The following is a 21,083-nucleotide window of genomic DNA, read 5'->3' as shown; positions in this document are numbered from 1 at the left end:
TGTCAAAAGTAGTTTTTATTCAATACCTTTTTATACAAAGAAAATGTGTAAAGATTAATTCATGCATGTATATGGTACCTAAATTATTTCCTAATGTAACAAGGACAGATGTGTTTTTTATTAAGGGGTTCTGTCTCAAATAATGATGTTGTTGGATAAGCATCTTCAATCATTCTTTTAAGTTCTAAGGCATGTTGCAGATCTCTTGTTTCACACACCATTTTGGCCTGTAAAAATAACGTAGTTTTTAAAGCATTGTTTAAAATTATTCTCAGTGCTACCAACATTGCCTATAGTAATGTTAAGATTGACTCATACTTTCCAATACTTTTGTAATAACACAAACAATGAATAAACTTATAAAATCAATCAGTGATTGTAGTGAAATTCTGTATTCCGTCATCAGAGAGAGGCTTGAAGATTTTTTCCAATTAACATGGTATCATGCAGCCTATGCCTGTTCTTACTAGCCAATCTGAAACTAAACGGCTTCCTTTTCAACTGATTTCCAAGTCGTAAAGGGTGGTCGGGCTTTCCTTGGTCAGCTGGTTGCTATAGAAAGCCTCTGCACGCTATTAGCTTTGTTTATCGGCCGCGTTCGAGCGAGGTTTGTCAGGAGAGCCCCGTTTCTGCCCCGACCATCGAGTAGTCCTCGCTTCGCAAACCTCCACAATACTTCAATTACTACATATATATATATATATACTATACTCGGGTATAGTCCCTCATCGTCCAGAATAGATGTTTAATTCACGGACCGCTGTTAACTCATTTTCGTTGAAGTTGCAGAACGCATAAGCCGATTTAAGCAGCATAACGTCAATCACATTAAATGCGACCTAGTTTCGATAGGTGGCAGCACATGAAAAATCTATAGCCATTTTCTGATACGACCAATGTTTGTTATTAGTGACAACTTACGGTACTGAAACGTGGCTGTTCACTTCGGGCCTCACGAATGTTGTGTTTGGGATTTTTGTACGAGATCGAATCAGGAATGAGGAGATCAGTCGACCACCGAAAGTAACCATCCAACATAGAAGTGCCAGTGGGTAGGCTACGTAGCAGCACAACCTTAGACGTCCACCCGTAAGCTTGAAAGATGATCTTGGTGATGTCGTCGGAAGATAAAATGAATAATATGAGGAGACTTATGTCCCGCACCGTGGACATCCTACTGCTGAAATGGTTTTTTGCTCAAATGTTCTCTCATTTAAATCAGACAAGATCTCCATGGTAATTAATACTGGCTGTTGAGTTTTTAATACTCTCCCTGTTGAGGATAAACTAAAAAAGCTAGTTGAAAATTGTTTTGCATATTGTAAATGAATTTGTACCTCGACGTAGTGTATGTCATTATCAATCCATATATGGTCCATGAATTGTGTTATCAAATTGTATCCTCCTTTTGCCAGAAGATTACAAAGTTGAGCCATGGCTTCAGAATCTGCTTTGATACCCACCTTGAAAATAAACAAAGTTTTAATACAGTAACATCTTTCGATCACACGAGATTATAACTGTTACAATAATCCTTAATGTCCTTTAAGATTAGGAATTCATATTAAATCGTAGAACATGGAAGAACACAAACAGACAGAAGTAGATGTGCATTGCGCCGTTTGTATGGCAACGCTTTCATTATTTAAACAGTGTCGAGGTTATCAGAGTTAACTACCTCTCACCTTGAGTTAACATACCCAAAGTTAAACGCCCGAGATATAAATTTTAATAAACAAACACACGAAACGATTTATCATCAAAGCCACATCATTGTAAAAGATAATGATAGTATGATTTAATTAGTTACATTTTTAAGCAATTATATTAAAGTTTAATAGAAAAGGTAGAAAAAGTAACTAAAATAATAATTATGAAGTTTACCTTAAATTTAACCATACGACCTTCAGCCGCAAGCCCTCTTTCTAAAGAACGATTTAACAACACAGCATCGATATTGCCTCCAGATAGAATACATACGACACTAAACAATAAAAAAAAATTAAACTTAATTTAAAATAAATAATGCATGTTATGCGAATTATTAACATTGTAGCTATTCTTTCTTCATCTTGTCAGCTTATAAACATCCACTGCAAGGCAGGAGCTCCCTCAATGATCTTGATATACAGAGTGTAAGGTTTTATATGTAAAAGCTTTAAACTAATGAACATGTAAGTCATTTATCAGCGTACAGCTTTAAAGCTTTTCAAACTGATGACTCTGAAAAATGTTACATTATTTTTTTTCTGTTGAAATGCGTCGGAGCAATGAATTCCGGCAAAGAAAGATTGCAAAAACAGATATTAAACAGTAATTAATTTTAATATGAAGTAATATTATTTATACTTTGTAAAGGCAACATTACGCCATCGTCAGCGGCGCATCGAAAACTGTAATTCCACAGAAACAAAATTGTTCATTTACATCTTTATAACCTAGTTGTGTCATTTAATGTATGGTTTACTAATGTATGGTCATTCACCTCTTTAAACTTTTACGCCTAGAACCAATCACTCTTTACACAGGTTTTTCCATAAATTAACGTCAATCCGAAATCGGGTGATGGGACAGGTACTAGCTGACCCTATGAAGATAATACGGCTTGACGTTAAATAATAGAATATCTCTACAAGACTACATGTTAAACGAATTTAATAAGTGCGATTGTCTTAAATAATGAGACGAATCATCTGGTCTATTATATTGTTGTGATAAAATAACAAAGTTTTAATGCCCAAGGTCATTAGTACCATATCAGTTGGTTGAAAACGAATTGATTATTAATGAAGAATGTCCCCATTCTTTATAGCCCGTGTTCACACTGGTGTATAATAAGATAGCGTAGTGAAAACTTGAAATCTTTAGTGCAGCCATAAGCGTTTCGTTAGCGTTTTAAAACCGTTTTTGAAATTCAAAGACCGAAGAAATATCTTGAAAAATGTACATAAATAATGCGATACTTTTTCTTATATTAATATAGGTAAATAATTTAAATATTATACTGAATAATCAGTTAATTGTTTTCAATTTATTGTAAAAAGAAACTTAATTTTTATGAACATCTTTGTCGAGAAGTTTTTTGGACCTGTCACTAAAATGTCCCCCTTCTATAAAGTTTTCGGTCCATACATACTTTGACTAAATGTGTTTTTGAAGCTTACAGATTGGACTAAGATAGTCTTCATACTTTTGAGCCACCAATAACTGAGTTGAACATCTAAAGTATCCTTAGATTAGCGATCCAATTGTAGTGTGCGCTGAAGTGCCATAGTCAGACATAGGAAATATTGTACAGCCCGAAAGGTAAGTTAAACCATACAGGGTTAAAATGCATACGAGGTATTTAACAACATACAGATTTGTTTGTCTAACTTGACCATCCTGCCTCTCATTATTACTTGTGCACACAAAACACATAAGACATTTGAAAACAGACAACTCATCGTTTTGCTATCTGTCCCGTTCTACCGCTGAGTGAACTCTATGGCAATGGTACTTAACTTATATAATAATTTGACATTATTGAAAATGAGAACTACTTTTTTGTTTTCAATTCCGGCACGACGCTGCTGATAATTGCGGCCACGGTACAAGCGGCTGCACCTTCAACCACAAATCTTTCTTTTTCTACCAGATATAATACAGCACGGGCGATCAGATCTTCATTAACCACAATCTGAAATAGTTTATTTCATTTTTATTTCAATAAATTTCATAACATTTTAAGATGTGTTATTATTAAAGACGCACTTTAAGTCGTAGTGTTTCTAAATTTTTGCTAAAGACAATACAGGTTATTAATAACCACAAATTGACCTGATATGCAAGATTTATTATTTTTTAAAAACTTCTGTTTTTACTAGTTCCATCAAGATGTGCTTGTATAGTATTAATGTTTCTTTGGATAATATTTGGTACTTATATTTCTTGTATTATTTATGTTATGTAATAGGCATTTTATTATAGATAATAAAATATACAACGATTTGCATTTGATATTTTATCAACATCATCCTGAGGGACTATAACATGTATAAAGGGCGATGCGACCTCTTTCCGCATTAATGTTTATTAACGATGGACAGTTTTCAAACACGTAGACTTAAAACTGTCATTTTAAATTTGCTTTATGAACAATGAATATTATTATTACGTTTTTCTTAAGTTTCTGATTGCAGATGATGATTTATTACTGTTTCTAAAATGATATAGTCAATATCTGATTTGAGCTTATAGTAATCTTACTTTTAGAGCAGCATTTTCGTTTCGATACGTGTTACATTTAGACATGTAGTAGCAAGAATAATATAATAGTTAGGCTATAGTTCACTAAACTATGAATTAAATTTATGTATAGTGAATAATTATGTTTTACCATTTTATCAATTAACGGCTGAGCGTTGAAGAAGCTATTTACTCCCACATAGGGCATCGCTATGCTTTCCGCTAGAGAGTTTTGCATTGGTTTGGTCACCGGCTCACCATGTTCCAACGATTCATAAAAGGTTGGCATTACCTCTGACTGGACACCCTGTAAAATTAGAATATGTAACAAAATCATTAAAGTATGTATATGCCATTAAAGCATGTATGTATGAATGTTTAACTGTATGTCCTTCATACAATCGTGAATTGTGCATTTGATTATGTAATAATCTTTAGTAACGTTGTGCATGAGCCCACGAAGGTCTTCAAGTTTGTGAAACCAATTTTCTAAAGTTGGCGCCACTTTCATTCCAATGTAATGTATAGCCATGACAGTTCATGCTGATTTAAATTGAAACAAAAACAGCAAACGAATGATGACGTTTCGAGTTGAGGGTGATAGAAGAATTTAAGTAAATTGTAAAATTCATCCAGTCCGGCACACATGAATGGAAAATATTGTGCGTATTCTTACATTTGGGAGAGTTTTTCGAATAGTTTTGTACATTTCACTGTGAGTTAAATTAATTCAGATAATATAATCGAAATGAATTTTCTGACAGCTAATTTTTTTCATTCTTTGTGTGTATGTGAAAGATCACTGCTGATTGACGTTTCAAGCACATTTGGTGTGCAGTTTCTTTTCGAACACCATCGCGATTAGAATTTAAATCGATTTCAGTAGTTCGGTAATGCTGATTTTTTCACTTCAAATTTTCCTCAGCGAATTGGTGATCACCGTCAATATTAACATTTCCAACCATATGTGAACAGCCGGTTCAATTGGATTGGATACATAGTGAGATTCGGATTGCTGATTGACATCTAATAAATTTTAATGCAGTTTTCACCTTGTTCCTCTTTTTTCTAATAAAATTGTTATTTCACCATGTATAAGTTTATGAGTATTTTATAGAGACAGCTTTGATTACCCCCAAACGGGTAAAGAATAAATTAAAAAAAAGCCACAAAGAATAAATTTCATGTACAGCAAAAGTATCTAAATTTTAATGTGTAAACTGTCAATATAACGAAAAAATAAATGACACACACACTACGTCCAAACGGCTGAAATTAATAAAGAAAACAAAACCGCCTACATATTTCATAATTTCAGCCTTAACTGTTTACTGCTGGATTCCTCAATCTCCGCTATGGATTTACAACTGGACCAGTGGGAAGCGGCTTGTATCCATAGTCTTCTGATAACCTTAATAATGTTGTCTGTAAACCTTGCGGGTGGACCACCTACGCTGCATTTGCCGGTCTGTGGTCTCCACTAGAGAAATTTAATCCCCAGTTGCTAACTGTTCGCGCTATACGCTTTCTCCGTGGTTTGAGCAAATGTGAGTTTGTCAATGCCCAGACTAACATTCGACGCCATAAGCCAAAATAAAGACACAGTACTTAGTAAGTAGTATTTTTCGCTACAAATTTTCTTCAGAGAATGCAGAATTACTATTATGATAGGTAATTTATTTATTATGGGATTAGAAAACCGTTCTTAACGTTTATCTAGAATAGTCTAACGACAATATGATAGCCACTAAAGCCAGTATAATAAAGTGTTTTTTTAACGATAAACTTTTAATGTTTATGATGCTCTAGGACTACATAGTATGATACTCTATTACTAACATAAACGAGGCAGCTTGGCTTCGAATGCTTTATGACGGTCGCAATTGCCGCTATTAGACCACCGGTGCCTACAGGAACTATCACGGCGTCAACGGACGGAACCTGTTCCAGTATTTCCATGGCAATGCTACCATAACCATTAAGAACTTCTGGGTGATCGCGCCTTTAGTACACAAAAAGTTATACATGTAATGAAATTAGGTATTTTTGAACATTTATAAATGTTATTATTCCTTTATTTGTTTTTATAAAATATATTTATTTTTATTGTTTATTTTGTTAATGAATAAATATTAGGTAAAATAAAAACAAGTAAGTAATGTGACCAAAACACTGAACTATAAAGTACGCTATAACTATATTCTGTTTGACAACCTGTGAACCACGCGTTATATTATTAGTTATATAATCATGACAATCAATCATCATACCTAAGGCGCGGTACGGTACAAGGGCACCAGTGGTTCCAGTCAGCTTATATTTATTATTTAATACAGAAGAAAATATTAATAAGGTTGGTTCGACTAGTTAGTTAGCCGATACCTCCGTCTCGCCGCTAGCATACGCGGAAGGCGAGGCGCGGTACAACGATTTCGGCAGCACTATAATACAAAAGTAAATCAATATCGTCATACCCGTTTATATACACCAATCCTTTTTCTCGTGCAATAGACCTTGCATGTTTTTGAGCTTCCTGTAGGTCATTTCCTTCTAAAATAACTTTTGCACCAAAACTCTTGCACATCTGAAGTTTTATGAGTGCAACATTTATCGGCATCACAACGACGACGGGTATATTTAATATGCGTCCATAGTAGCATAAACCCATCGCCTGATTACCTAGGGAAGCCAAAACCACTCCGGTTTTCTTTTTATCGCGATGCAACGATTGCAGAACATTCAGAGCGCCTCTTTCTTTAAAGCTGGGAAATATAAAGTTCATTCATGGCAAATTAAAGTTATTTCATATTTAGCTTGCTAATCGTCAATAACACAATTAAAAATTAAGTAAATTGAACATAATAAAAACAAAAACAAACATTTAACTAATAATGTTATCAATTACAACTACCATAAAAGAATAACGACTTATTAAAGAATATTTTGCTTGTACCTAATATACGAAGGTGTATGGTCTACTTTTATAACGTATTATTTATTTTATGAAGCTGATAAGGTGCCAAAATTTTTCTCCGTGTTCTACCGCTTTACTGTTTATTTTTATACTGTATATGAAATAAACAGTACTTGGTAAAATGCTCTACTTTAAGAGAGCTAACTGTGAATCTTTGGATGTAGTTTTTTTTATAAATACACATTGAAATTAAGTAATTTTTTTGTAATATTTCATTATAAATAGCGACGTACCTTCCGGTTTTAAGCACGAATTCCAATTTGTAATAGAAATTAATGGCAAATTCATTACGTGTTTGTGCTGGCTGTTGAAATACAAAAATAAATTAGAAAAAATAAACAAAATTATTCTTCTTAGAATTAACGAAAATAAAACATTTAAAGTATTAAATTAAACTAAACGTCAATGTGATAAATATAATAAAATTACTGGAATAAGATAATAAACTTTCCTGGACATATTGTAATTATTGACTTATTTGCAATAATACATTTACTTGGTGTGTATGTGGTAGTTAAATTTTCTGTTAAATTTTCCTACGAGGATATCTTATATCGGATATCCTGTCGCCGCTCAGACAAAAGAATTATCCTCTCAGCTCCTATCGGCAATAACCTAACAGCTTCTATAGATATGACGTTAAAACAAATTAATGTTTTTAGTTTATTTGAATAAGACTCATAATTTCAAAAAAGTAGAGAGATGTCCTTACATAACACGGCGTCATCGATATAAATTGTTTGCCCCGTTCCCTTGCTTTAACCATATTATCGAAGCTTAGTTGTTTTGGGTTTTCTGGGTCACAATTTTGATCGTAGTCTTCCTGTTTCAGAAAGTTATCGTTAACAATAAGTTTTAATAGAGATTTAGGTTAAGCATCGAGTGAAAAATTATTAAGATAATATTTAATAATCTTAATTCTATTTAATGTTTGGTACTTACGTATTAACGCCATTGCAGCTATTGATTTTTATGTGCAGCACAAAACTTCCTACAACTAAAGTTTGGCAACAAATCATAAAATAAAACTTTTTTTTTAAATAAAGTGCTTTAAACTATTCCACCAACCTTTTTTTTCGGGGAGGGGGGAATCCTCCGGACGTTCAAAATGCCTCTTTGTGGGAAGGAGTATGTGGGATTCCTACCTACTAAAACCCCCCGGTGATCGCCCTTTGCGCTATACGGGGGACCGCGGTATCTCCCGGTCAGGGATCGCCACGCGGTCTTGCCTCACGTCGTGTTATTTTAGATAGCCCGTCCCGGGGTATGCGTCTATGGTTCACGCTACTCCCGAAACCCTCGTGGTGCTACAATGATGTTCCAAGACCACGTCGGCGTTTATGGTATGCGCTGACGGTGTCGTCTCTGAGAGGGATCTGTCCTCTGCCGACTCCGTTCAGCCGCCTCCTTCGGGACTATGATGGTCGAGAGACAATACTGTCTGTGAAGAAAGAGGCCACGACCCTCCACGCCGATGACCAGCTCAGCATTGCTAACACGACTGTTGGCAAGAAATCCGCCGCTTCGACTGCCACGCCGGTCAGTCCGCGAGCGTGTGTGAGGTGGAATCTTGGGCGGCCCCACCGCAGTGGAAGCAGTTCGCCGTCGCGCCGTGATCATGTGCGTAAGTCTGTAGGTGAGCGTTCCGTCTCGTCGCTGCATCCAGGCCTCGAAGACGGGCAGGATCGCTCCAACGACACGTCTGCGCGCAAAGCGCTCTTCCGAGAGCTCAGCGCGCCACATCGCGAGCGCCCCGTGCCGTTCCCGCCGTCTGACCGCCTCGAGTACTCGGTCCGGCTCGCCACCGCCGCTTCGGTGGAGGGTGCGGACTTGGTCGTAGACCCACGCATCTATCTCCGCTAGAAACTATTACAACCTAATCTAACCTATTGCTGCCTTGTTGGAAAATCCTGCACGGGATACCCTTCTGCTCCTGTGCTGGCCTATGCCGGACTCCTACTGGCTAAAACCTCACAGTCTTCTTTGACGCCTTTGTTAAGACTATAGGAAGGAACGTCGTCACATGCTAGTTTCAAAGGCGGTGGCCTAGTTCCTTAGGTTTAGTCCTTAGGATAGAGCTACTTGATGATATACGGTTGACGGTTCCCTGCCTACGCGGTACAAATACTACAGCATTCATGCCTTAAAAGCATCTACATCAGCGAGAAGGTCAGAGTACCGTTCATTCAGTTCATCCGCCTGTTCATCCAGTCCTTAGAGGACCAAACGATAAGCTTTCACAGTGTTGCCGTCGAGCCCAGGTGCTCTTTCCTTTGTTCGATTTTTAAAATGGCATCGTCTAATTCTGCCTTAATGTTATAAGCGGTACCTCTCCAGAAACAAAAATGTATTGCTGTCTGTCCCATGGCGTTAATACGTAAGTACCTTATGTTTCAACGCTATTTAATTATTTCCTTTTTTAGACCATTTTTCTGCAGATTTTCCGGTTTATATCGTACTTATATTATTCTATATTAGCTGTTCTTTCGTTCGCTTCGTAAGACGTAAAATATAAAGAGAAATATTTAATATGTCTTTTGTTATCTGCTTGCCCAGTTAATATCACACATAAAAAGGTACAGTATGAAAATAAGCATTATTATATGAATTCCCAACTGTTTTACCGGGGGAAGTTGGTAAAATTTTAATTCGAAAAAAGGTTTAAATAAAAAAATAAATAATGCTTTCTAAATACGATGAAGTTTTGAAAAAATGTGCCAAAACGGCTTCAAAAAGTAAGTAGTATAAAATAATCGGTAAACTAACGTGGCGCCGTGATGACATATTTAAATTGTTGATATTTGTAATATTATTTATAATTCACATTTAATTTTGACAACTCTTTCTTTAAACTGTACTGATAGATGTCAAAGGGGTATAAGGGATATAAACCATAAAGCAAAAACGTTTACAAATGACGAAAACTTTTTGATTAACAATTAAAAGATCTAAGCAAATAAAATTAGCCACTATTAATATCATTTAAAAATAATGTATTTAATATTTCTCATTTCTGTGTCTATTGAAGTATTTGCTTGAGGTAAAATAACACTTTTCCGGTTAAAACCCCACGATCTTCCACGTCTGCTGTTGAAACTACGGGAAGGCACTCGCACACGGAATTATGTTAATTCTGATCAAAATATTTCCTCTTTAATATAATGAACCTGCTTATATATCTGTTCGTACTTTAAATTTACACAAAAATAGGTCTACACTTTAGAATATAGAACAATATAATAATCGTCCATTAACTACAGATAATAAAAAATTTGAAAAATATTTTTTAATAATAGGTATTAATTTCAAGGGAAATAAAATGTTTTTGTCATAACATTGATAAAAATGTCTATCTTCATTATTTCATCCTTAGGACGTCCACTGGTGGATAAAGGCTTCCAAGAAATTATCAACAGTACCGGTTGGAAGTGACCTGCATCCAGAGTCTTCCAGCGACCTTAACAAAGTAGTCTTCACCTTGTAGTTAGACGAACTACGCTCTGGTGACGTCCGAAATTTTCACTCCAACCTTAAGGTTCCATCGGCTATCTGTACACAATGTCGCGATAAACAATATAGCCATTTATATATATTTCTGTATATCAAGGAGTACAATATAATATAGGGTCGGTAGTTAGTTTTTAGCACAATCCCCCCAAAGTTGGTTACTAAGTCTAGGCCGGAGGATTTCACGATCCACTTATTACGCTGTATATGATCGTCTATCATCATATTCGAACGAATTGATTCGATTCGTAGCTTGATTGTCAGTGTCAATGTTTTCGATTGTATATAACGTTTAAGTATGTGTAGCAAAAACTGTCACATAACGTGGACAATCGCAAAAAGAATATCGTAACAAGGCGAACGCGATTTCGTAAACTGTTAATTATTATAAAGCTGATTGCTTTAAGAATAATTGGGAAAACATATACAGCTTCTCAACTCCAAAAAATTATATACATATCCGGAAGACGTAGCAACAGGTCTTATCTTTCGAAACAAAAAAAAAACAACGTTGATACAGTTTTATTATTATCATCATGATGTCAGCCGATGGATGCCTACTACAAGGCATGGGCCTACCGCATCCAGCGACTTCTCCAACCTTGACTAAGTCATCGTTCCTGTGGGGACCCTACCCAGGCCGCGTCTACCATGATCGTCACCCAAGAACCTTTCCTTCCTAGCGGCCGTTGGTTGCTCAAGCGACGTGACAAAACAAACCCGACGTAATAGAACAATATTGTGACAATGTCCTGATGTGATGAATCTTACTAACAGATTTATCTATGACATTAAATATGTAGCTATCAAAACGGAGAGGAAATCAATGTTATAGTTCACAGACATTTCCGCTCCGTGAACTCTTGATCGACCGAGCTTTTACAGCCTTAGGGCTAACAGCACAAACATCTTTCGAAACAATACAATACAAATCAATGCACTTACTGACTCACAAACGCCTTTAAAAGCACAAAAAAATATGAATGTCGGGTATGGCTAATTTTTGATAACTTATTTAACATCAACTTATTGATGCTCTGATTCATGAAGATGTAAGTTATGATTAGATTCTCTCATTGTTATCAACGGTAGCAAACTAAGATCAACTAAGTCTTGGCGTCTCGAGTTCAAGGGTCCAATCTTATACTTACTTATATATATATACCTGTTTTTTGTGCTTTGAAGTGTTTGTGTGGTCGGTATGTGCATTTATTATATTTTAGCATTTATTTTATTTATTATTTACTCTTGTTATCCACAAGCAATATTGGAAGCGGAAGAATGTCATATGATACTGTTATTTTGAGGTAGTTATGTTAAAATTGATAAAATAACCTGCTTATAGTTCACTTCTTTATTTTTTACAATAGTGACATTTACACATATCAGACGCACAGGCGCTTTCAATATCTATTTCGCAAACATCCGAAAACACTTTTTTTATTATTTTTGTCACTACTTGTCCGTGTTTTTTGTCAAGAGCTTCGCAAGTTATTGAAATCTGTAAAAGTACAATTTTAATTTTAATATGATTCATTTTGTATTTGAAATTTTGTTTTGGTTAAAATTTACTGATAATTAAATAGTAAACATTTCAAAGGTGTTGCTAAATCTAAAACTCTTGTAAGTTGACTACTTTAATTTCGTTAACTTACGTTAATTTCATTTATATAGTGGTCGAACAGCCATGATTGTTCCACATCATGTCGGATAATGTTGCAGTTCATACTTGTAATAAGATTTAAAATTTTTTGTTGTGTATTTATATCCTCTTTGTCCAGTGAAGCCTGTAATATATTTACAAATTTACAATCTTTCTTTTTATTGATGTTATAATGTTTGACAGCTAGGTAGAAAACACAAGTGTTCTTATTATTTTTATTTCAACTTTGCTCACTTTAAGAACATTCCTTTTACCTTATTTACTCAATTATGAATAAAAATATCAAAAAGGTGAAGTGTTATGATAATACATATTCGACAAAGAATTTAGTAGTAACTTGTTAGTATGACTGACAAAAATCATTTACCCTTGTAGATAAAGTCTCTATTCCACACGCAGGAGTAAGCGAGACGTACCAAAAAACGAGAACCATAAAAATTGTTAGTATGTAATCCGTTTTGCGAAACATAGAATGGTACTAATTTAAAATGATTAAGGTTATAGAGTTTAAAGAAGTAAATAAAAATTACTTTTATGGACAGAATGCGACCCTCCATTGCTTTCACCCTTTCCAATGAATGAAACAGATACGGCTCCAGATTACCTCCGGAGAGGACACAAACAACTCTGCAAAGAATGACCAATTAATATTTAATGGAATCAGGCGTTATTTTGTGGAAGTCCATCATAAGTAAGAAAAGGACCAATATTTAGCACTCAACATTTTGTGTTTGGCACTAATCGGTGTAACATAACTTCTGAAGATGCCCCGTGGAGGGGTGAAACACGTGTTAAGTGATTTGACGGTGGCAGTTGTGTGATTCGCATTGTTTGCCGCATGCGCTGCATCAGCGGGCTGGCGGGCGGTGCACTTTGTTGCACGACTACCACTGCATGTGCGGAAGTGGCTAAATATTTGGCCTTTTCTTACTTAATGACCATTAACATATAACTATTATATAACTCAATTGTACAAATTAGCTTTATTTACAAGAAGTTCTTACAACTTTGTCCACAAGATCCGATAATTCATTAATGTTATCCGACTGATGAGATTATTATTAAATGAAAATAAGATTTTATTTAATGAATTGAAACGTAATACAAATGCTCTAAACTTATTATTAATACAGTTAAGTATCCTTTAGCAATTTATTTTGTTCCTCATTGACCGTTATTATGTATAATTTGATAACATGATATTATTTTTTACTCAGGGGCGAAGTTATGTATATAACCTGCCTTTTTTTAAAGGAAACCTTCTTCTCACTTCGACAGAAAATGCTCTAATGGTATTGCATTAGTCAAAACGTTTTCTTGTAAAATAATAATAATATTTAAGAAATAACTAAAACATGAAACTTGATTATTGTGCCTTTGAGACGTTTTATGTCTTTTGGTTCGATTTAGTACGTTTTCAGAAAATTTTTTTAAAAGTTTAAAAGCCCTTATTTAACCATTTACCTTTTCTCTTGTAGACCTTTTAGGGATTTCGGCAGAGCCATTAGCGCTGCAAGGGTTATAGCTGCAGCGCCTTCTACGATAATTTTTTCCTTATCAATAAGATGAGACATGGCTTTTATTATCCAATCATCTTGAATTCGGACCTGAAATAGATTACTGTTCATAAAATACACCGTAATAGTACATGAAAGCTTGTTTGGTTAAAATCAGAGCAGAATATTTTCGATATAAGATATACTATGAATAGTATGGTTTTAGAACGTATGCTTCTGCAATAAACTATGTAAATTGCACTTATTACTCACTTTTATTTTTTTGACAAAAAAATTTGGAACAACCCGTTTTTCAATTTACATCTTAATAATTATCGCCGATTTTAATACATTGACGCGACGTAGCGGTCGGCTCAGGTGATTTAATGCGAAAAATAAAACTAAAACAACCAACAACAATTTCAGATGACACTATGACGCACGAAAAAAACCCTTAGTGATTGAATTTTTTACTTTAAAGTTGATCATCATCACAAATTCGGTCAATGGACGTACACTGCTGGATAGGACTCTTCCATAGATTTTCAACAGGTTCGGTTGGAAGCGGCCCGCGTTCAGCATCTTCCGGTGACATTACAAGATCGTCTGTGCACTTTGTGAGCGGACGTTCTAAGTTGCGCTCTCCGGTTAGTGGTCTCTACTTCTTGAGGCCCTAGCCTTGTGGAGAGTGGTCATCTGTTATGGGCGTTATGTTAGTTTTGAGGCGCATCACTAGTCCGGCCGAGCGACGCACATCACGTCGGGGTCACCAATATGTGGGTCTATCTGGGCCTTTATATGAATAAAACACCAACTCCACATATACAATTATAATGTAAAGGAAATACATCGCAACGCAACTTATATAGCATAAGCTGGGAGTAAATAAAGAGGAATATTAAATACGTAAAGCGTCAGCTTATGTTGGCCGTTAATCCCACATAGGCCCACAATTTGTTTGTCTTCGGATTTCCTCATTACTAATTGGGTATTGCAGAAAAAGCCCGAGTGTAGACCTCTCTGTGAAGCTATTTATTTGTAATAAAAATGTTTTTATTCTTTACATAATACGCTTTAGTTTTCTGCATCTTAAATCTACTAATGTTCTTTATCTGTATTATTATAACTTGTCGATGTATATCAAAATTTCTCGAACAATCGTTAAAGTTTTACTAAAACACGGGTTGATAAGTTGTACCTTAACTTTCTTCAATACAAGTATTTAAAAGAATATGCACCTATGTATAATAAATAAGAACTCAAAAGCCTACCACATCGTCGACGACACCATTGGCAGTGTGCAAGGCGTTACAACCAGCAATTGGCACGTTTAATGAAGTTGCTATGTTCAACTCCAGTGTTGTTACGCAAGGGGTATTTTTCTCCAAAGCTTTGGTAAAACTAGGACATTTGTTTGATTCTATGCCCTGTGGATGGAACACATAAGTTAACGTATGAAAACAAAAATAACATAGTAATTAATATAATAAACCTGTGTAACAAGCTTACAGACAAAGGATTGGGGTAACTATATTGTATTTTTTAGACTGTGACATATACCATTTATAAGAATTTTTTTTCTTATTAAAATACTAATATATTTTTTTTTAATATTAGCGTAATCTATGCCTTGCAGTTAGGATCTATCGGCAGATTGAAATTACATAAATTGAAATTGAATAAATTACATTCAAAATTCTACTCAAAAAAAGGTTGCTTCTTTTAGTAAATGTAAATACTAAGGAAATTTCCAAGAGCAATTATTTGTTTCAGAAATAATCAGATGACTTAGATATTATTTATCTTCCCAATTATCTATTATAGCGGCATTTCAACAGCAAAATTTAAAAACATCGTCTCTATTTATTTTTTCGATTTTTAAATCACTTAGACCCGAGGTACAAGAGCCTATATTTATAAAAAGAATATCATGATTGCTATATAATTTAAATGTAGAATTGAATTCACCATATTTTAAGTATGGCTCTTGACCAGGTACGAAGCAAGTCATGAAACCGTTCAGGAAAACGTAAATGTTTTTATCCTAAAGAAATTCGTCATAAGCATATAACACATCGCAGAATACTGGCAGAAGTGAAATGCACCGAAAAAACATGGAATGAGGTAAAACATAAAATATATGTAGCTGGTAACTCTCAGGAAAGTTACTCCACTACTAGTATTCATGATCGTATCACTACAGTCTTATTAGATTAATGTAGGCGTTGATTTTAAAAAGTAATATACACGATGATTGGTTATAGGTGTAAAGGTTTTCAGTTTTTGTTAAAAGTAAATGTACTCCACGTTGTCATCAAAAAGCTATATACTTTTGAATCCAATCAACCTGTATAAAGTGATTACTTTGAAATTTATTACATTAACTTATTTAATCTATTGGAATGCGACTGGCCAACAACTTCTGCCAGACCACACGTCTGCACAGATAAACAATAATTAATTCTGATATAGTAATCTGAGTTTCAAAAACAATTTTTCTTACTGTATTACAAATACATTATTTAATATAAATATACATTAATTGACAGCAAATAAAATGCAATAAAATACACTCCTTTAAAACTTTTACACCTATAACCAATCACCCTGTATATACGGGCATAACTCTGTATTGATAACGTATGAAATTACGTAAACGAGAACTTCTGGATTAATATTTTTGACAGCGGCGGCGATGCCGGCGAGTAGACTACCGCCTCCAATCGGTACCAGTATTGCTTGTGTTTCTGGCAGCTGTTCTAAAATTTCGATACCGATTGTTCCTGCTGCGGCTATCGCGTGGGGATGATCATACCTAGTACAAAACCAGATCTTCAATCATGTGAAATCTTGCATTGGTTTTATAGGGATATACTCACGTATGACCGGGCAGATGCGGCCTGCATCCAGAGTCTTTCCACGGCCTAAACAATGTTGTCTGTCTACTTCCTAGGTGGAATTCCTACGCTGTGCTTGCTGATCCGTGGTCAGAGCCTTAAGGCCTCAGCGACCATAAGTTCTGCCCACAAGCAGTTCAACTTGCATACCGGGTTATATCGATCAACTTCGTTCGACTTTTTCACTCGAGATTCGATTTCGTAGATTAATTCAAAAACATCCAAACAAGGAATGTATTATAATGGCTATAACATTATTTAATAGGTCCAAATTCACTGTGATACCTTCAGCAAACAAAGTTCACGGTTAATATTTCACATAGCATTAATATATTTTACTATTTAGGAGTTATTTGGTTATTGAATATCTTTCCATAAAATTGTAGGAGATTTCGACATCTATATGGAGTCTACGTAACACGATAAAAAATAGCGAACATATTTTGCCTAACCCGTTTATATAAGTTAATTTAGTATTAGCCCGAATGGCGCAAGCTTTTCTCCGTGCCTCCATTAAATCAGTCCCGTATACTAAAATCGTCGCTCCCAAATCTTTACACACTTGGTGGGTTCTTTTTGGAACAGAAAGCGGCAACACTGCAAAGACAGGGGTCCCTAATTTTCGACCCCAATATGCTAGTGCCTGAAAAAAATGTAATATTACATATATTAAGCTATTATTATTATTTATATTATCTGTATTTTCTTACTATGAAATAGCTTATAATAATATTAAGCTATTTCGTAGTAACAAAATGGTATACGAGGTCGGAAAGAGAGAGTGCTATAACCATTTTACACAAATTACTACAATAACATATTAGGCACATTCGTTGTATAGTACAGATTTGTCAAAGATAAAATAAACTATTTCTAGGACTCGCAATTCATTTCAAGCTTTAGGAAACGTTTATCAGCGAACGTACCGCGCTGCGAGGTGGGGCCGAGGAAGGATGGCAAGAGTGCCTTCACTCCAAGCGTTAACGGCGGACTTCGAAACGGAGTGAGGGATATTCCCCGCATTTCACCTTGCGCGTGCAGGCCTTAGGATCGGTTTCGTTAATAGTACAATACCTTTCAACTATGAATAAAACATAGGTAACATAAACAGTGAGTAAAATTTTAGATTGCGATGTCAGAACAGAACAGATGTTTTGATTGCAGGACAGATATTCTGCGCACTAAGTGAAAGACCACGCTGTTTCAATGCTGTGTGTCATCACTGGTAACACACACACAAATTTAATACCGTAATAATATTTTTTGTTATGAAAATACACATCTTTGAAGGAAAATACTCAACAGAATTCTACGTTTTTGTAAAGATAAACATCTTACCATAGCCCAGTTTCCGAGAGATGCCGTGATAACGCCAAGATTCCTTTGTTCCCGACTGAGTTTCTGTAAAGCGTAAAATGCTCCACGTTCTTTAAAGCTGTAAATGCATTAAGATCATTGAGAATAAAGAAGTAATACAAAATAAAAATTTTGTTTATATTAAATATATATTAGTGTTACCTTCCCGTCGGATGAAACATTTCCAGTTTGTAATAAACATCCATAAGGAAGTTACGATTATGCTTTGACATCTCAAAAGTTGTGATGGAAAAAAAATATAGTATTTAAAAACAGATTACACAGATTTAGAAGAATTGTCGGAGTCAAATGATAAATTAAATACATTCGTACGACTAAAGAAAATATATAATCACATAATTTAAAGCTATGAAAATCTATTATGCCACAGATTATTATAGGTTGCCGTCTAGTAACGCTAAAAATAATATGCTACGCTGGGCTTTATGCAAATGTAAGAAACTGAAATTGACTGTCTCGGTCTTACGAACGAATTTAAAAAACGCGAAAACAGTTAACATGAAACAAACATTACACGCGAAGAAGAATAAAAACAGATATCACCTTACAATATTTCAAATTTTGTATGGTTTTAGTTGGCTTTTACAATTGTATCCGTTTTGTTGTAGCAGAGACCTGAGATCATGTTGCCTTTACTTTTGTTTATTAAACTAGCTAGCCACCGCTCGCTTTTTGAACTTAATAACGCCCTCTCAACACCTCTTGAGGTCGAAATTTTTTGAAACCTTTTTTATCTGGCCTTTTCTAAGTTTAAAGGAATATTCTCAATAAATTTTAAATCTCTGAGCTTTATGGTTCCAGATGTCGTCATATGCATATGAGTAAGGTCAACCGGTAGCTCATGCATTTAAATTACATATTCTAGCTTGCAGATCCCTCAAGTGGACGTTAAATGGCTGAGCGCAAGATCTTTTATTTTAACCTTCCAATTCGAGTGCCCAAAGAAGAATGAGCCACAGTCTCATCGGTTACAATTAACGAATTAAGAAAGTATGAAATCAGAAAAATCAGATACTAAAAATAGGACCGCCACAATTTTATTTCAAGAATAAAAGCTAACCTTTTTAGTTAGATTGAATGTGAAAATCTATTGGTCATAAATAATTAGTAAGAAATATCATCGTATACTACCTAAATCGTGGGATAAAAGGCTATCAGTGTAATATTTTAGGAGTAGAGAGATTCTCTATCCTAACTGAAAAGAAACACTGTTGTAAGATGTGAACTATTTAGCTGTTTCAGAATGCTTGTATTGAGAAATTTACATGGGTATTTATACCGCAAGAATTATATCGAAAGTGGGTTTGAATAGTTGAGCGGCATATCAAATGACACGCTGTTAATTGTGATGATGTTCTTTAAAGTGCGGTGTTCTGTTGCGGTGGTATTTTTCGAAGTGCGTCGTACGTTGTGAAGGCATGGAGTCAGAATATAGAGTAATTCGGCGTGAATAGGTCCGCCTGTAGATAAACCGAAGACATTAACGTCGCCGGAAGTCGCTGGATGTGGGCCACACAAGACCGGCCATCGTGGCGATCTTCCGGGAGGCCTATGCCTTGCAGGGGGCGTCTGTCGATTGACATGATAAAGACGAAGTAAAGTGTCACATGTAAAATAAGATGGTTGTTCGTAAGTAAATCGCACAAATAGTGCCGTCGGTGGGTGCTTGTTATGTTGCAATTACGACATCACAGGCATTTAATAGCTAGTAAAATATTATTTACGAAGATATCATATTATTAAAAAGGATATTGTATCCCTGATGTCGATCCATTTAATCCATGAATTAAAAATACTTACCACTAATGGTGAGTAAGCAAATTGACGAGAGATTAGGCTAGGAGAAGAAAATATCTTACCGGACACCATTCATATAAACGTTTTCTAAAAACTCGCCGAGCTAGAGCGCCTGGTGATATACCTAAAGGCTGAGTTGAAATTTCAGGAGCAATGGCGGTGTTTCGGACTTTAGGCATGATTGATTTGATTACAAAATAATTTATAATACTTTCAAAATGTTTCAAGATATTATGATAGATGTCGAGTTGATGCTAGTTACGTTTGTAAAAAATCAAGCAAACGTCATATTATTTTTGATTATGTAAACTTTTTGAATTTATCTTACCATCGTTAGCTATCAAAATAAAACGAAAAACCCGATTTAGTTGATGTTCAAATCTAAAGAAAGGAATTAATTTGGCATAAATTTTAGTAACAAAATTTTATAAATCGCAGTACCGTCAAATATATTTTAACTTATAATAGTTTAGGTAGAACCTTAGCCTAACTTAACCTATTTATTCACATGTAAGAATAATTTAATGGAAGAATCCCACAGTGGCGCGGCGCATAAGCTATAGTCCTGTTGCACTTCAGTCGGTGCTCATTTGTCAAGATAATAATTTTGGCGTCGGTTGGGACTCGTGGGTTAGCAAGCAGCCGATAATATATGAAGGTATAAGTTGAGTGACTTTAAAGTTTTTTTTTTATATAATATATAATATATACATAAGTCTTAAACATTATTGGCCAGTATAACTTAATAATATCCACACTTGAATAAAGTCAACAGACGGAGTAAACTCATTACCTCCATTAAAAGGAGGTTGTTGTTAAATCGTATGGAACAAGCGGCTTGTAATATTTAGTATTGTCTTATTAGTGTCGAAGCTATCTGCTAATATGGCCAATAGAAGTATACTCATACGAATGTTTAAGTATACGAGTATGTACTTCGATTGACATCAAACATAGCTCACAGAAAAAACAAACATTTATTACTTTTATTAAAGGAAAAATATAATGAACATGGCAAAATATGGCAAAAAAAGAAAAGGATTCTTTTTGTTCTAGTGTGCAGAACTAAGTACGTGTTTTTTGTAGGACCGAGGAGAAAATAAATTCGTTGTTTCTCTTTCTTATCCCTTATAATACTCTTTGAT

The 21,083-nt window shown here is 34.9% G+C and overlaps 2 protein-coding genes across 2 annotated transcripts; both read right to left on the bottom strand.

The window, feature by feature from the left end:
* Nucleotides 1-6: 6 nt before the first annotated feature.
* On the bottom strand, nt 7-9,985 carry LOC137919697 (L-threonine ammonia-lyase-like). The gene is made up of 10 exons (XM_068762849.1): nt 9,968-9,985; nt 7,914-8,024; nt 7,435-7,505; nt 6,702-6,989; nt 6,067-6,229; nt 4,379-4,534; nt 3,543-3,679; nt 1,885-1,984; nt 1,338-1,463; nt 7-227 (listed from the first exon to the last, which is right to left on the bottom strand). The coding sequence occupies exons 1-10, from the start codon at nt 9,983-9,985 to the stop codon at nt 84-86; spliced, it is 1,314 nt and encodes a 437-aa protein (XP_068618950.1). The 3' UTR covers nt 7-83.
* A 3,846-nt stretch (nt 9,986-13,831) lies between these two features.
* Nucleotides 13,832-20,117, bottom strand: LOC137920032 (L-threonine ammonia-lyase-like). The gene is made up of 5 exons (XM_068763264.1): nt 20,001-20,117; nt 17,217-17,407; nt 16,520-16,682; nt 15,139-15,294; nt 13,832-13,978 (listed from the first exon to the last, which is right to left on the bottom strand). Exons 1-5 carry the CDS (start codon nt 20,115-20,117, stop codon nt 13,832-13,834), a joined length of 774 nt encoding a protein of 257 aa, XP_068619365.1.
* Nucleotides 20,118-21,083: the final 966 nt, after the last annotated feature.

This window comes from Battus philenor, unplaced genomic scaffold (genome assembly GCF_028537555.1).
Source record: "Battus philenor isolate CCGP_79_NKW_IND1 unplaced genomic scaffold, ilBatPhil1.0.hap1 SCAF_17, whole genome shotgun sequence".
Classification (NCBI taxonomy): domain Eukaryota; kingdom Metazoa; phylum Arthropoda; class Insecta; order Lepidoptera; family Papilionidae; genus Battus; species Battus philenor.
Note: the sequence above shows the minus strand (reverse complement) of the source record. Positions and strands in the feature narration are given on the sequence as shown.